Here is a 17,792-nt window from a genome sequence, read left to right as displayed (position 1 = left end):
TATATTATTAATTATTTTAAAATGTGTTTCCTTTACTTTGGGAGTCACCTGCAATTCAACACATTTAGAAACATTACATTGTCATAGAATAATTGTCAGGAACTGGGCACATCCTCTTTAAAGACATTATAAATCATTTGTCTCATTTCCTCAGCCCCCCGAGACCCCTGACGTGTGCCGGGTTACCATAAAAGTGTAATGCCCAGAGACACAACAGCAGTATTTCTTTGAACACTCGACCCCCCTGCGCCACTGTCTCCCCTTCAAACCCAACAACGCAATTAATGTCACAATCATTACATTCAGGTTCAAACTATTACGCAGCAAAACACAGAAAAACACTGTTTATCTGCCCCATTTCCTTTTGTTCTAATCCCACACTTGAACACAGCTGTGACCCATGAATAATGTCGAACGCTCGAACAAGCTGAACCCCCCACACCTGTCCACCTTTGCCCACTAGCGTGTTTTCCATTACAACGCGAAAGGCAAACAGAGCTCGGTCAATGCCTCGTCTCCGGAACCATTAAGCGATGGGGCAGCGCTGGTAATGCACGCCGAGAGTTCCGCGGACAATAGTCTCAATCAGACACGGCGTGTTCGTGGCGGCGGTGCTCAAATCTGTTTAATCTGTTGGCAATTGCGGGCCAAGGTCACGCTATAGCTCAGCAAACGGTGCAATGCAATCAAAAGAACATGTTTGCGTTGCCTTGCGTCTGTAATAGTACAATTATTGTCGTATATGTTTGCTAGAATTCAGCGCTTAGTTTAGCTACACAGAGACTAAGCTTAAAAATAAAATGTTATTATTAAATTCTCCATCAACGTTGCCTTCTTTGCACATTTCCCAATGAACAAACAGCTTTGTTAAATAGATGTTTGCAACAAAGGAAGCAGTATTTATCACTGATTTACCCAAGCAAGTAAGTGAACACAAGGAATAAAAAAGGTTATTTTCTACTTGTCTGAATATAATGTACTGTACACGGCCACACTGAAGTAAAAGTATTGCTGTTGCACAAAAGGACACTGTGGAATAGCTAAAAGATGAACAACATTTATAATCCAAGTGCTGAAATATTCAGAACATGAGCCATAAGGGTCTGTGATAGACAATGTGTTTTAGTTTGCCAGAGAGTTAAATCCTTCTAGCTAAAAATTACGTTTGGAATGGAGTAAATGATTGCAATAAAACTGACATATTTCCGTTCGTTTTCAGATCAAATAAAAACAACTTTGGATTTTTCACGCCATTTGTTCAGATCTAGACTTATGAACTGTATTTATTCAGCTAATGCAGTAGTGTTCATTCATAAATGTGTTGGCAAAAGGGGTTTGTGTGGCTTCTTCACATGTTCTCCAGGATCTCATTCCAGGTGTGGGACAAGGTGAAGGCTCCCTTGTGCCTGTTTATGCTCCTCACACCGCGCTTTACGAAACGTGAGGGCATCTCGGGATTTTCTTATTATATTTGTCCATACAGGAGAAGCAGATATGGGCAATTGTTATTTTTATCAAGAGTATAAGAGGCTTTTTTTTGTGAGCCATTAATTAGATGTCAGAGGGAAGCGTGACAGGGGGTACCTTCCTTTTCTTGTTTATGGCACGTCAGCGGCATCGAGTGAGACGGAAAACACACATGACGGACGCCGAAGAAGAGACGTCACAGGCAGTAAATGGAACCAACTGGAACCCTCATGTGACAATAACAGACTTTTATGCTAACTTTGTACGTTTGGTTGCCAATCGTGACACTAGAGACTCTCATCAGACACATCCAGAGACACTAAATTGACTTTTATGAGCTTTATACAACGTCTTAACGGTTAGACGTTGAAGAAACAAATGGGGAAAACTCTGGAACTCTTTGGATTATCATTTAAAAAAACGTCAACAGTTTAAAGCAATAATAATAATCAAAATCATATGAATTCAATAATTTTAAAAAGGAAAAAAAATAAAATAAACACATATGTAAAACTATGTATGTAAAACGTAAAAGAAGTTGTCCAAACCAAATATGTTCAGGACCATCTAGTATTTTTGTATTTTTTTGTATGAAATTTTAAGAAAGGAGCCGATATTTATATGATTTTTTTTTCTCTCTCTGCTCCTTTTCGATTGTGATGCTAATTTATGTAATTTAACGTAAATAACACACAATTGAAATAAAGAATAGTAATAATAATGCTCTGTACTTTTGCAATTCTTTGAAATCATATTGCGGGTCACACACACAATGTTTAAAAATGTCCCATCAAAACACTAAAAACCCACTTTCTACAATGAAATGTGGCCGTGAAGAGGCAGTTCCAAACAGGAGGTCAATGGCACCGTTTCTATCTTGTTGTTTTTGCAGTTTATAAAGAACAAAATGTAAAATAAGGATCTATGCGAATGAGAGTTTAGCTCTAAATACTGGGGAAAAAATAATCATATCTTTTATTTATCAATCTGGCTATGATAAAGTCAACAGGGGTGTCACTGTCTAGTTTAACTGCAAATCATAACGAAACTATCGGTACCTTGGTTTAGTTTTCACGTGGTCTCTGGAGTGCAGCTTTTCCGCATGAGTACAATACATTGCTCCGCGTCCACTTTCAGTTCGATGCAAGTCCATTATATTTGACCTGTACGCTAATCACAAATGCTGACTATCATTTTATGCAACAATAAATCCAAATTGTTGTAAAATACTGCTCTACTTTTGTGTTACTTTGTTGTATAAATCCAGCTGACCGTGTAGATTGGAACTAGCATTATATAGCATTATAGCAGATATTTTAAAATACGTATCGGTCTAACGTTACTCCTGCTTTAATGAAATACTTGTCTGGCTGAGTATTTGAGTGTCCTGTGCATGTCCTGTGTCCTCTCTCAGTGTCAGCAGTACAAAGAGTCCACTGCAGTCCTGGAGAACCAGCCGGCCGGCACCTTTGTCCTGCAGGTCCACGCTGTAGACGCAGACGAGGGCTCCAACGGGAAAGTCTCGTACGGTTTCATGCACAAGGACTCCACGGTGCCTGCGTTCAGCATCCACCCAGACACGGGTAAGGTCGTTAAGTTGAACAGAAATCATAGAATTTCCTGTATTCTGCTGCAGTTTTTAGATATAATATTATTATCAACGGCTCAGTTTCTTGGGAGGGCCCCCCACAGACTCTAAAAGTCCCTGCTCCGCCCCTGCTCTACCTCTCACACGTAGCCTGTCTTCTTCTCTTCTGCAGGAGACAGAAGCAACAGAAAAAACTACAGCCTGCAAACTCTTTGTAATGACGTCTGAACAGATGCTTTCTGCTACATTTAAAATCATGTTCAGATATTTGTTAGACACTTTGGCTGTGTAAACTCCTCAATTTTGCTCGACAGCTGAATGCATTGCATGTCTTGTTTCATTTTCTTGGTCAGGCTGGGGCCCCTCGGAGAACTTGATGCCCTATGCACTGCACATTATGTGCATAATGAGTGAGTGACTGTGAGACGCTGTGCCACAGTTTAAACAGACGCAGACACATCAGGGGCACAGTCGGGGGCTGTTTACACTCCACTTCAGCACCCATAAAACTGTTTCCAGCACTCCTAAAATTAACAAGTCTTTTAATTTAACTGACTGTTTTCTGTGTCTGGGAGGAGATCAAATGGAATTACTTTTTTTTAACATAATTTCTGATATTGATATTTATATAATTTAACCATGGGAAGGACTAAATCATCAGGTCATGTGCAAAGGCTCAAAGCTGGACTTGACTCCAACAAATGCAATATGTACATACCAGACCAAAGTTTGGGAACCACAGAGCGCATAGGGCATTCGTAAACAAGATTTGGGGGACTGTGGGGGCCCTGGTGGGTTTTAAGTGAGAACATTCCACTAATTACCTGAAAATCGCTTCAGACAGATGCAGTGTCCAGGAAAAATCCAGAATTCTTGTGGATTGTTTCCACAGACCCCGCAGTGCTCCGTAATGGGGCGCATTGGTTGAAATAATTTCCTCTGTCTTGCCCGCGGTCCTGAACTGCACCTGCCTAGCATTCAGTGTTCACCAGGTGTAAAGCTACAAACGCACTTTGACTGCTAATGGCAAAGGTGAAGTGCGGACAACATGTGTGGACAATGGACAAGGCATTTAGAACGATAAAAGCACACAGCGTTCAACATACGACTGGCCTACATTAGATTAATAATCATAAGCCAAACTGCCCATCAAAGTCCATATTTGTAAGTGAAACCCAGAGTTGTAGAAAAAGCTTCAGTTGTAGTCATCTGGACTCAGTTTGAAAAAATAGACGTTTCGACTCTCATCCAAGAGTCATTGTCAATGAAAGAATTTAGATCGAGAACTCCGATATTAATACTGTTCTGTGGTAAGACCCACCCATTGGGCGGAGCCTTCCTGAAGTAGAAAGAGTTGTTTGTTTCAACAGAAACTCCCCCCTTGTATCTACCGAGCTAGCCTATTCAGAATCTTAATGGGCTATTAGAATCCTCTTTGAAACTGAGTCCAGATGACTACAACTGAAGCTTTTTCTACTATGGAACACGCCTGGACGAATGAGGGATTACACCGACATATTTCCAAGAATTTTGGGCCTAAAACCTTGGATTTAGTTCTGGAACTCGAATCTGTAGCCAGGAAACTAGCAGACAACAGGAATCACTTGAGGTTCAATCTTAGATGCAGACAGAACAATATGATCCCGAAGAGCCTGCAGATCAAATCACCGGTCAGAGGACACAGAGCAGAGAAGATTTGGAGAAGGAGCCTTATGCAGATGCTCAGTGAAAGGATCCAGGAAAACAACGTCAGAATTGATAAATTGAAAGACAGAACAGGAACTTTACAGGAGAAATTAACCAGCATACTCCCTGAAGAAGCTTTCAAAAGAGTGCTGGATTTTACACAGACAGCACAAGAAGCACAGCACAGGAAGAGCAAAGAACGCCAAATCAAGAAGTTCAACATTCTTTTGAACAAAAAGAATGCAGGTGAGGTCGAGCTAGACATTAGGACTGAGACAGACAAATTAGCGACCAGCAAAAACAATTGGATTAAGAACCTATCAGATCGTGTTCTGACACAGGCAGAAAAGGAGGTGCTCTCTAAAGGTCTCAACTTTTCTGTCACCTCTAAACACATCCCTACAGAGGACTACATCACAGCAACTGAAACTGCAATTAGAAACAACAAAATGACTGAATCGGAGGCTGCAGACCTGAGGCTACGTGTCACAGCGACCCTGAAGAGTGCCAAACCACCGCCTTCAAATATCACAGCTGAAGAGAGTAAAGCACTTTCAGCACTGGAAAAAGATCATAGCATCAACATCCTCCCAGCAGACAAGGGACGTTGCACTGTGATTCTCAACGCAGCTGATTACGAAGCCAAAGTCCACACCCTCCTCGAGGACACGACCACATACGAGCGCTTGAAAAGAGATCCGACCAGTGGCTACAAGAAGAAAGTGATAGACTGTTTACAAAGGCTGGAAAAAGAGGAAGCGATAGACCGACCTCTGTATTACAGACTGTATCCTGGTGAAGCCATGCCTTGCATTTATGGCCTTCCAAAAATACACAAAAAGGAGGTTCCACTCAGACCCATAGTGTGCAGCACAGATTCCATCACTTACAATGTGGCCAAGCATTTAACAACTATATTGGCTCCGCTTGTGGGGAATTCGGAACATCATGTGGAAAACACGCACAACTTTGTGGATAAAGTGAAACATCTCCAACTGGACCCAGATGACCTCATGGTTTCATATGATGTTGTGTCCCTGTTCACCTGCATCCCGACCTCTGATGCAGTAGCAGCAGTGAGGATCAGACTGCAGGAAGACACCACCCTACAGGAAAGGACCAAACTGACACCTGAACACATATGTAAACTGTTGGACATCTGTCTGAACACCACTTACTTTCAATTCCGGGGACAATTTTACAGACAGATTCATGGCTGTGCCATGGTCTCGCCCGTCTCTCCCATAGTGGCCAACCTGTACATGGAGCACTTTGAGAAGAAGGCACTGTCCTCATTCTCAGGCATAGCCCCAAAACTGTGGCTCCGCTATGTCGATGATACTTTTGTAACAATCAAGAAACAAGAGCTGGAAACCTTCTCTGATCACATCAATGCTGTGGACCCACATATTAGGTTTACAAGAGAAGACGCTAAGGAGAATCGCTTGGCTTTTCTTGATTGTTCCACGATCAGAGGAGAGGACGGGAAACTCCAAATAGAAGTATATAGGAAACCTACACACACGGACCAGTATCTGCTCTTTGGTTCCAACCACCCACTACAGCACAAGCTGGGTGTGATCAGAACCTTACAACACAGAGCTCAAGGTGTGCCCACCAGCTCAGAGGGCAAGAAGAAAGAGGAAAAACATGTCCGAAATGCCCTCTCAGCCTGTGGTTACCCCGCTTGGGCTCTCAACAGAGTGAAGAGAACCAAGAAGCAGGACAAAAGGGAAACTGAACAGAGAAGGAAGGGTGTTTCTATCCCTTATGTGTCTGGCCTCTCGGAAAAACTGCAGAGAATTTTTAGACAACACGAAGTCCCTGTTTATTTTAAACCAGGAAACACTTTAAGACAAAAACTGGTTCACCCTAAGGACAAGTTGCCGACTCAAAAACAGAGCAATGTAGTTTATTCGATCCAATGCAGTGAAGAAAGCTGTAAAGAACGGTACATAGGTGAGACTAAACAGCCTCTACACAAGAGGCTTTATCAGCACAGAAGAAATACTAGTTCAGGACCTCAGAGTGCCGTGCATCTCCATCTTGAAGCCTCTAATCACTCGTTTGAAGACGGTGAGGTGAAGGTTTTAAGTAGGGAGAAAAGATGGTTTGAAAGAGGAGTCAAGGAAGCTATTTTTGTTAAAAAAGAAAGACCTTCTTTAAACAGAAATGGAGGGCTTAGGTTTCATCTTCCTGTTATTTATAATGGGTTACTGAACCCCTGGAAAGGTAGAGGACCAGGACAAGGACATTCGGATGCTAATCAGGTACTCAGGGTGGTTGAGCCAGGGTCTCACAAAGACAAAGAGGTTTCTAATAGCCCATTAAAATTCTGAATAGGCTAGCTCGGTAGATACAAGGGGGAAGTTTCTGTTGAAACAAACAACTCTTTCTACTTCAGGAAGGCTCCTCCCAATGTGCGGGTCTTACCACAGAACAGTATTAATATCGGAGTTCTCGATCTAAATTCTTTTATTGACAATGACTCTTGGATGAGAGTCGAAACGTCTATTTTTTCAAACTGAGTCCAGATGACTACAACTGAAGCTTTTTCTACTATGGAACACGCCTGGACGAATGAGGGATTACACCGACAAACCCAGAGTTATATGTTTAATTTGTATTAAGCTTATGGCATCTGTTTGGCCTCTTGCTCTTATCACAACAACTGTTTTATTTGCCCAAATCTAATGTTTAGCCGTTTTGATAAAGCCCAGGATTACAATTTGGCCATATAGTTTTTTAATTCAAAATACAGCATTCATATTTAACATATGGCATCACATTTGGGTGTATAAGGTATAAAAAGAACATGAAACATGCCTGACTTACCATTTAGAGCGAGAAGAAAAGTACCGAGATGTATTCCTCCTCTCGTCTGCATGTCCAGTGCACCGAGAATTCACACCATTTTTCAAGTGATTCCATCAGGTCCATAAAGTTGAGGTTCTGCTCCAGGATCTTATCCTTTTTTATCCGTGAAAAGCTGAGATTGTCCTGCATTTGTGGTAAACAGGCTGTCAGTCTGTGCGTTTACGCAGTCGCCTGCAGTGACTTTTATGGATGGGAAAGCATGTGGATAACATTTACATGCAAAACTAGAGGAAAAAAACATATATGTAAAAGTTAGTCTCAAAACGTGGACTTAGCTACAAACAAAGACTTGACTCTTAAAACTAGAAAGAAAAATCACTTGGCGCTGCTGTTGCTTTGCTTCTGCTCTGCACATGCTCAGTTAGGCACAATTCACAAACATCCAAGATTCCCACACAGGTTTATTCAGCCGGTTTGAGGCTGTGTTGTCCTCAGTACGCATGCACAGACCTCCAATACAAGCTGCTCTTCACTCAGGATGTAAAAGCACACATTCGAGAGAGGAGCATGAACAAACCACTGAACATGATCAAATAATGAAAAGTGGCGGGAGAAGAAGCACCAAGCTTCCCGCAGTACTGCCCAGTGGCCACTAAAATACACTGTGACTTACAGCCAAGCTTCAGCAGCAGAAACGTGGGGGAAACAGGCTTCATGTGGATAATTCAGAACTATTTAAACATAGTTGTGACACATGGTCATTTAAGATTGTATTGGTCAATCACTGCTTGCCTCGATTGCCCCTTTTACCGCCCCTTTTACCAACTGTGCCACAGCGTCCACTTACCTGTTTGGGGCACAGGATTGAAACACATTCAAAGCTTAAACATCAGTATAAAATAAGCTTGTGATGTTAATTTACAGCTGGGAACATGTCTCTGTCCCATAAATACGTAATCGGCTTCAGGAGTGTGAATTTTGTAGAGGTGCTGTGTGTGCAGCAGATTCACGCGCAGCCAATTAGCGCAAATGTTCAGGCGCCAAACACAAGGCGTTTTGGACTTTGTAACTGCACGAACTTGAAGAGGAAACTTTTCAAACTCCCGTAGCTGCCCTGTCAGCCAAACACGGGCGCTTTGAAATCACAAAAAATACAATACAACAATCTTTCTGGGCCAGGAAGTGCAGTAGGGTGAAGTAAATCGCATGCAGAAACAAGGATCTTATCCAGTTAATTTCATATATCCATGTTCTAAACGTACACAGCGATGGATCATCAGTGTCACATTCATTTCTTTTAACTTAAAGGCGGTATGGACGATTTTTCGGCGATTTGAGAACGCAGGCGGAAGTGCGCATGCGTACTCCCCCGTGCGGACTGATACAACACACACGTGCGTTTGTTTATTAGCGCAACGGAGCGCATTGCATCTCTTGTCTCCCGTAGATTTCTATCCACGTCTTTCTCCATCTTCATTATGCCCCATACACTGAGGGAACTATATTATGATAGATCCATGCGCTTAGGCACGCGGAAACGTGGGGAAGAACCGCACGCGGCTGCAGGTGAGCGATAGGTGCGTTTTATGATTGCTACGTGGCAGGACAAATGATTTATCCACGCCACGAGGAAATATGATAAAAAATTTGCTGAAAAAAATCGTCCATACCACCTTTAAGCGAAACGATAATGTGATTTTTTCGTGACAGGGGTTATCGTGACCGCTCGAAACTTTGACCGCGAACGCCAGAGGGAGTACGCCGTCACGGTCACGGCCACGGACCAGGCAGCCGACCCTCTCATCGGCATCTGCCAACTCAACATTCTGATCCTGGACCAGAACGACAACAGCCCAAAGTTTGAGAACATCCGTTATGAGTGTAAGTGCTTTTTTATTGGTCAGGCCAATACTGAACACGGGTTAACGAGAGCATATGGAAGGTATTTTGTTAATCAGATTTAGAATTTTTAAATGCCTGTGAATTTTTATGGCTGAATAAAGAATAAAAAAAGTATCTTAATTCTAAATGTTTGGCCGCTGAACTCTATTGAACCGAACAATTTTTTGCAGTATTTTTCTCAGTTTTAAATGCAAAATTCCCCTTTTAATTATTCAACGCTTTGATTTTCAAGCCCTCAAATTTCACAAAATCCACAGCAAGTATTTAAGATTCCAATATGCACTCACTTGGATTGCTAATGCCAAACTATGCTAAACTTTAGATGAATTTTACACTCATGAATTTCGATGAAACCTCTGCATTGAGTATTCAAAAAGCTGAGAACGAGGCATTCAAAATGTACTGTATATTGCAAAATTCAGCGTTTCCCGATGAAGCAAATCATTTCTCGCGGGCAGAACATTATTGTAACCAAACACGTCGCACTCTTATGTTCGTAATACATTTTTTGAGACAGATTTCCTGCGTGAGGACACCATGATCGGGACCAGCTTCTTACGAGTGGCGGCGCACGACGATGACTTCGGGACCAACGCCGCGGTCACTTACTCCATGTCCAACGAGCAGCCGGAATACCTCCGCGTGAACCCGCTGACCGGCTGGGTCTACGTGAACCAGCCCATCTCTCAGGTGGGCGAGCGTGGTTCCTAAAGAGGGGGTCGCGAGCCACTGAGCTGTGGGTGAAAAACTGTGACACTGGGTTTGATCAAGCCTATTTTTACATTTTAAATAATGATAATACAAAAAATAAACATCACACTGCTCTAATAAATATATTAATAATGTTAAATAATGATAATAAAATAAACATCACACTGCTCTAATAAATGTAATTATAATTTTAAATAATGATGATAAAATAAACCTGACACTGCTCTAATAGATATAATAATACTTTTAAATAATGATGATCAAATAAACCTCACACTGCTCTAATAAATATAATCCAGCCTGAACTTGCACTATGATAGAAAAATAAATAAAAGTATTAATGGCAAAAAAATAATATATAGTTCAACAAGCTTTGATCACAATCATTCTTTCTACCTTTATCAAATGTATGTATTTATTTTTATACAATACAGTTGAAGTGCCAAGATGGGGAAAAAAATTAAAAATAAAGTATATAAATGGCGAGCAAAAGCTTAAACGTCTCCTCATGGAAGAGCATTTATGTGAAAAGAACTTGAGGACAAGGATTCTCCAGATTACCTCGTGGAACATAAGAGCACTTTTATGATATCTAGATAGCCATTAGTGGTAAATGCGCTGTAAACTAAGGATGCTATTAGACTTTTATTATTGTGCACTTCACCTTCATTATGTAGATTATTAGTTATATGCAATTTGCTCTCATCAGCATCTGTCAGAAAGCTTTGGATTGTCTCTTCATCAAGTCTGAAGTGAGGATTATGTCATCATCTATTTCCCTCTACTTACAAATCATATATACTATATTCACCCATGCAATTGACCACATTCAAAGGACAAAATCCCTCTTATGCTTTTTTTTTTCTTCATTTTTTTCCACAATTCATCATCAATGCAGCTTAAAGCAACCCTCCAAGTGAGCGCCATGAACAATGCCACAGCGCTTTGCAGTATAGTCTATATTATATACAGTCTATAGTCTAACATTTGGCATCGCACCAGTGTTTTGAACAGTGTCTTTACACAAAACCTATTTTAATATGTTTGACTTCAAAGTTTGGTAACCCCTCAAATCTACTCAAATACACCACTTTTTGATTTCAAAGAGAATAACTGAATTTAAATAGTAAGTTGGTGGGAAAACACATCAAAAGCCTTGTATTGATCATAAAATAAATGCTTTTAAATGTTAAATTAAATGTATAAGGCAATGTTCTCACACTTTGGAGTATCCCTTTCATCTTTTTGTTTGTGAATAGTGCCAACATATATCACAAAGTTAGTTTAATTCTATGTTTAAGATTGACTAATTACAGCTTAATGGATTTAAATTGACTTCTCTTTTTAAAACAGAGGACTTACATCACTCGAGAGATCGTGGCCACAGATGGTGGCAATAGGAGTAGCTCCGTGGAACTCTCCGTGACCATTACGAATGTGAAGAACCAGCCTCCGCAGTGGGAGAAGGACAGCTACAGCGTGGTCATCCCTGAGAACACGGTCCGGGACACGCCTGTTGTGGTACGTCTGATGCACCGGGATCATCAAAGAAAGACAATTGATTCAGGAAATGTTTGGATTGTAACACATTGTCTCTGTGTATGTATCATGAAGTCCATCACTTTAGCTTCTGGGTCAAATGTGGTAAAAAAATCTATTTAATAACCTTTGGCAATGAGTCCGTTATTCCTAATATATATTTCCTAGAATAATTGATGAACAGAATAATTGTTAGTTGCAGCCTTAATCCTGTGCTTACGAGACATGTCGTCAGCGTGTGATGTGTTGCTCTGGGACACAACAGTAGTGCACACTTTTGCTGTAGGTGACTGAACTGGGTTAGTGGGCCAACATATGAACACACTGAGCTCTTGTGTGTGTAACATGTGTAACATCTGCGGTTTGATATTTTGCCGAAGTGCAATGAATACAACACAATACAATAACTTGACTCATATTAAAGCACTATTAAGGACATTGACAGAGATTAGGATTGTTGGGAAGGCAAGTTTTGATCACGTTCCATTTGAATACAGCTCATTCTTAGTTACACACAAGTTTTCTGAAAACATCTCAAAAGCAATTAAGACATATTACATTTGGTAATGAATGTTTTAAACAAGAATATGGTGATGAAAAGAAAAGACAAAGGGTATTCCGCTTTACACGAGGAAGTGTTTGTGAGACGTGTGTCGAGGGAGCGGATGCAAGAGCATGTTCCCACTACAACTGTTTATTAATGAAGCTGACAGTTCATTTATGATGTGTCTTTTATGCAAACATGTCTCTCAGTGGAATATAATAGCTCTACAATGAAATATGTGGTTTCTACGGGCCAAATCAGCACATAGAGTCGTCAGGCATGTTTGCACACTGCACGCCTGACGGGCTGTCTCATTATTGGAGCCGTTGCGCTGCAGGTTGAGCAGCTAAAGCTAGGTCAGCCATACGCAAGCCGCATCCTCTCTCAGATGGCATTTTTGATTTTAATTGGTTGTATACAGCATGTCATAGTTGAGTAGCTGTAGCTTCTTTTTAATTAAGTTTCTCATAATGGAAACTGAAGAGCTTTGTGTGTTTGTGTTTGATCCCTTAGGGCTTCAATGGTTTCTTTGCTGAATTAACAGTTTGAACATTACTCACAGTATCTTTTATTGTTTCATTAGCCTGAGCCGGATGACACATTCCACTTAAACAAGCAACAAGTCTCCTCTTCAGAAAGTACAAACTGAAGTGTGGGAGGGGAGCGAGGGAATATGAGACGACCGGGCCTGTCTCCAAATGTGATCTTCTGCTCTTGTTTTTAGACGATCAAAGCCACGTCACCGCTGGGAGATCCGAGGGTCACGTACAACCTCGAAGATGGCATGGTACCTGAGACCAACATGCCGGTGCGCTTCTACCTGACCCCCAACCGCGAGGACGGCTCGGCCTCCATCCTGGTCGCGGAACCGCTGGACTACGAGACCACCAGGAACTTCATACTGCGAGTGCGGGCGCAGAATGTGGCCGCCGTCCCGTTGGCCGCTTTCACCACAGTGTTCGTCAATGTGACAGGTTTGTTCTTGAAATAAGCTTTGTGTGAACTTTAAAACGGGCTCTACAAAGCTTTTATTATTCGTATTCGTAACAGTCTGAAAAACATAAAAAGATTTTAAAAATTCTAAAAAAATCTTCAAAAAAAAATAAATCTATATACATTTAAAAAAAAAAAATCTGAAAAAAATCTAAAAAGAAATTACAAAATTCAAAAAAATATATCTGTAAATTCTAAACAATTCTAAAAAAATCTGAAAAACATTCTCATAAAATTCTCACATAATTCTCAAAAAATTCTCATTTAAAATGTAGAATGATTGTACTTGAAACACACATGCAGCATACAGCCACACAGAGTCCAGAATAAAGACATGAAGGATCCAAATCGTCATGCCGACTCTGGAGGCATAAATATCGTACTTGTTCAAGCAGAAAAACAGTCACAACATGCAGTGCAACCATTTTGTTCTCTCTTTCTAAGAACACAACTGTGCATAATTCAGCGCCGCTAAGATGTAGTCGTTGAAAGGGCATTTTAGCGAACAGACGGTTCCTAAATCCCGTCCTCGCACTCATTTTGGGGTCGAGAGCTCGGATTGCAAAGCCGCACAAATCCAAATAATTTGCAGCGACCGCCGGCTGTCGAGAGCGCGATGAGCTCAAAGAGGACGACGCGCATCCTTAACCTCTCCGGACCCCACGTTCTCCGGCACCAGAGAGCCAGCGAAATCGTTCGGAATACGTTCGACGGCTCCGGTGCGGCAGTGCGTCCGTCGTGGTCATCGCCCCGGGTTACCGCAGGGCTCGCATCTCCATCATTGCCCATCATTACTGTAGTGCTGGTAAGCCGTTGACCCGACTGTACAATACTAATTCGGCTTTCCAGTGCTGCTTTTTAATCCCCCCATCTACTCTGTCGCTGTGGCTGCCATTAAATGATCCTTAATCCTAAAAGAAACAATTACAACTCATTTTTACCACTCCACACGAACCACTTTGACTATGAAAAACATTAGATTTGATAAGGATTGCTCGATTCAAGCTCTTTATGCAACGCCTTTGGCCTCGAATCAACTGTGTTATGCAGACGTGTTCAGTAATTGGATGTCTTGGAACATTGTCGTCGGGCTATTTCAACTCACGTGGCTTCATTATGTGCTGTTTTTTCAAATAATTCCTGACAAATGTGAGGTAAAAACAACTGGCTGAGTGAGCGAGCGTGCGTCCAAAGGAGTCAAAGCAATTACACGTCTTATGCACAAGTCATTATTTTGTTTTGAGGGAAGTAAAAGTACAAAATGACACTTACTTACTTTAAGAACTATGTGTCTGGGCCTCGAAACTCCTGCCATGGATCTAATAAATGGATACCTTTGCCGCATAATTCTGGCAACAGGGAAGAAGGCCGTCACAGAAAAGGGATGGCACACATTTAACCAACAATCAAAGACTGGACCCAAATTATAACTCATTAAATGGGAAAAATGACCTTTTTTAACAAACTTTTGACTAAATGGGAAATTATATTGAGTTTTTCTTTCTTTTTTTTTTACATCTTGTGTCATTATTATCTGTTTTGTTCTCTCTCTGTCATGTTCTGTGTTCTATACATAGTGGGGGAAAAAGAAAAGAAAAGCTCACCTTTAACCAAAATGGCTTGTGCATATTTATTATATATAACTACAAGCCAAATTGTCTTTTCTGGTGGATTTATTAAAATACTGAATATAATATTCAAAATACCCTTTGTATATTTTGTATCTTACTGTATATATGTCAACAAAATGAAGAAAATACAATTTGAATGTGTCTTCTCTTTATTTTTTCCAGATGCATTCATAAATGGCCTTTTTTTAACATTTTAAATCTCAAATGATATGATTATTTCTCATTCACACGGCGCCTCGTCTTTACGCAACATCTGAATAACGTTTGAGTTTGAATCTATTATTTTTGAAACAAATTGAATGGATTTTTGGCCCGTAGGCTTTTTTAGACAGTTTAGGACAGTTTTTTATCGTGAAATGGGAATGAGAGAAGGCAGGACATGCAGCAAACTGTCATAGCACAACTTTGAATATTTTGCATTTCTTAACAATATCACTGTTTGTTACTAAAAGAAAAGTTTGATCTAATTTCATTGTAGACGTAAACGACAACGTGCCCTTCTTCACATCCTCCATTTACGAGGCGTCCGTCACCGAGGGCGCCGAGGAGGGGACCATGGTTTTCCAGGTGTCGTCCACGGACCTCGACTTGGGCCAAAACGGCAAGGTACGGCCCGGTCGCCGAACACGCGCACAACGGTCACTGCGCGGCGCTCAATAACGGGTCGTTGCCTTTGCAGATTTCCTACTCGCTCTTGGAGGATCGCAGCGGGGACCACCAGTATTTCCGTATCGACCCGGAGCTGGGGTACATCCACACCAAGACCGTGTTCGACCGCGAAACCAAGAGCTCGTACCTGCTGGAGGTCCAGTCCGTGGACGGGTACGAGTCGGCGCGGCCCGGGAAACACGGACAGCCCAACTCCGGTACGGCCAATTACACCCAAATATACCCAAATACACCCAATGACACCCAATTACATCCAATGACACCCAATTACACCTAATTGCACCCAAATACACCTAATTACAACCAAATATACCCAAATACACCCAATGACACCCAATTACGTCCAATTACACCCAATTACACCTAATTGCACCCAAATACACCCAAATATACCCAAATACACCCAATGACACCCAATTACATCCAATGACACCCAATTACACCTAATTGCACCCAAATACACCTAATTACACCCAAATATACCCAAATACACCCAATGACACCCAATTACATCCAATTACACCCAATTACACCTAATTGCACCCAAATACACCCAAATATACCCAAATACACCCAATGACACCCAATTACATCCAATGACACCTAATTACACCTAATTGCACCCAAATACACCCAATTACACCAAATATACCCAATTACACTCAATTACTCAAAATTACACCAATTACTCCCAATGACTCCCAATTACACCCAATTAGTCTTAATTACACCCAAATACACCAAATTACACCCAATGACTCCCAATGACTACCAATTACACCCAATTACTCTTAATTACACCCAATTACACCCAAATACACCCAATGACTACCAATTACACCCAATTACTCTTAATTACACCCAATTACACCCAAATTACACCCAATGACTCCCAATGACTACCAATTACACCCAATTACTCTTAATTACACCCAATTACACCCAAATACACCCAATGACTACCAATTACACCCAATTACTCTTAATTACACCCAATTACACCCAAATACACCCAATGACTCCCAATGACTACCAATTACACCCAATTACTCTTAATTACACCAAATTACACCCAATTACACTCAATTACACCCAATGACTCCCACTTACACGCAAATTACACTTAATTACACCCAAATACACCAAATTACACCCAATTACGCCCAATTACTCATAATTACACCCAAATACTCAAAAATACACCCAAATACACCCAATTATACCCAAATACACTCGCTTTGGGTTTTATGGATTCAGCCGGGTTTAGTTTAGACCTGGGTAAAGCCTGAACCAGTTGAATTGTGTCATTTGTTCTTAATTTGCTGGTCACACATTCATTTAATTATGACTTAGTAAAATATGCTTATTCAAGTTCCTTGACTTTTCTCCACAATCTGATATTATAGTTTTTGGAGGTGCCAGAGAGTAACATGTACCGGCCAGTTCTTTTGTAGGGAAGCAAAAACAAGCTTTATGTTGTGTTTCTGTTGTCATGGTGATGTTTGTTCATTGCGTTCTGTTTTCATCATAATAGGAGTGATGTGCATGGAACAGCTGCACACACACTGCTCTTTCTCCCTCTCTTTTTCTTGCTCTTTCTCCCTCTCTCTTTCTTTCTCTCTCTCCTTCTCTTTCTTTCTCTCTTTGCCTCTATCTTTCTCTCTCTCTTTCCCTCTATTTTTCTCTCTCTCTCTTTCGTTCTCTCTCTCCTTCTCTTTCTTTCTCTCTCTCTCTCTCTCCTTCTCTATTTTTCTCTCTCTCTTTCGTTCTCTCTCTCCTTCTCTCTCTCTCTCTCTCTCTCTCTCCTTCTCTATTTTTCTCTCTCTCTTTCGTTCTCTCTCTCCTTCTCTCTCTCTCTCTCTCTCTCTCCTTCTCTATTTTTCTCTCTCTCTTTCGTTCTCTCTCTCCTTCTCTTTCTTTCTCTCTCTCTCTCTCTCCTTCTCTATTTTTCTCTCTCTCTTTCGTTCTCTCTCTCCTTCTCTTTCTTTCTCTCTCTCTCTCTCTCTCCTTCTCTATTTTTCTCTCTCTCTTTCGTTCTCTCTCTCCTTCTCTTTCTTTCTCTCTCTCTCTCTCCTTCTCTATTTTTCTCTCTCTCTTTCGTTCTCTCTCTCCTTCTCTTTCTTTCTCTCTCTCTCTCCTTCTCTATTTTTCTCTCTCTCTTTCGTTCTCTCTCTCCTTCTCTTTCTTTCTCTCTCTCTCTCTCTCCTTCTCTATTTTTCTCTCTCTCTTTCGTTCTCTCTCTCCT

At 41.1% G+C, this 17,792-nt stretch overlaps 1 protein-coding gene across 1 annotated transcript in view; it reads left to right on the top strand.

The window, feature by feature from the left end:
• Positions 1 to 17,792, top strand: part of LOC140381576 (neural-cadherin) — a 466,796-nt gene that overhangs the window by 219,322 nt on the left and 229,682 nt on the right. Inside the window, exons 9-15 of the mRNA XM_072465639.1 lie at positions 2,882 to 3,050; positions 9,269 to 9,439; positions 9,978 to 10,150; positions 11,525 to 11,692; positions 12,979 to 13,228; positions 15,357 to 15,484; positions 15,558 to 15,744. Of these exons, the coding sequence (XP_072321740.1) occupies positions 2,882 to 3,050; positions 9,269 to 9,439; positions 9,978 to 10,150; positions 11,525 to 11,692; positions 12,979 to 13,228; positions 15,357 to 15,484; positions 15,558 to 15,744 (1,246 nt within the window). The remainder of the gene's footprint in view (positions 1 to 2,881; positions 3,051 to 9,268; positions 9,440 to 9,977; positions 10,151 to 11,524; positions 11,693 to 12,978; positions 13,229 to 15,356; positions 15,485 to 15,557; positions 15,745 to 17,792) is intronic.

Source organism: Eucyclogobius newberryi, unplaced genomic scaffold, assembly GCF_026437365.1.
Source record: "Eucyclogobius newberryi isolate DKJ021-1_F unplaced genomic scaffold, fEucNew1.0.hap1 SCAF_5, whole genome shotgun sequence".
Lineage (NCBI taxonomy): Eukaryota > Metazoa > Chordata > Actinopteri > Gobiiformes > Gobiidae > Eucyclogobius > Eucyclogobius newberryi.
Note: the sequence above shows the minus strand (reverse complement) of the source record. Positions and strands in the feature narration are given on the sequence as shown.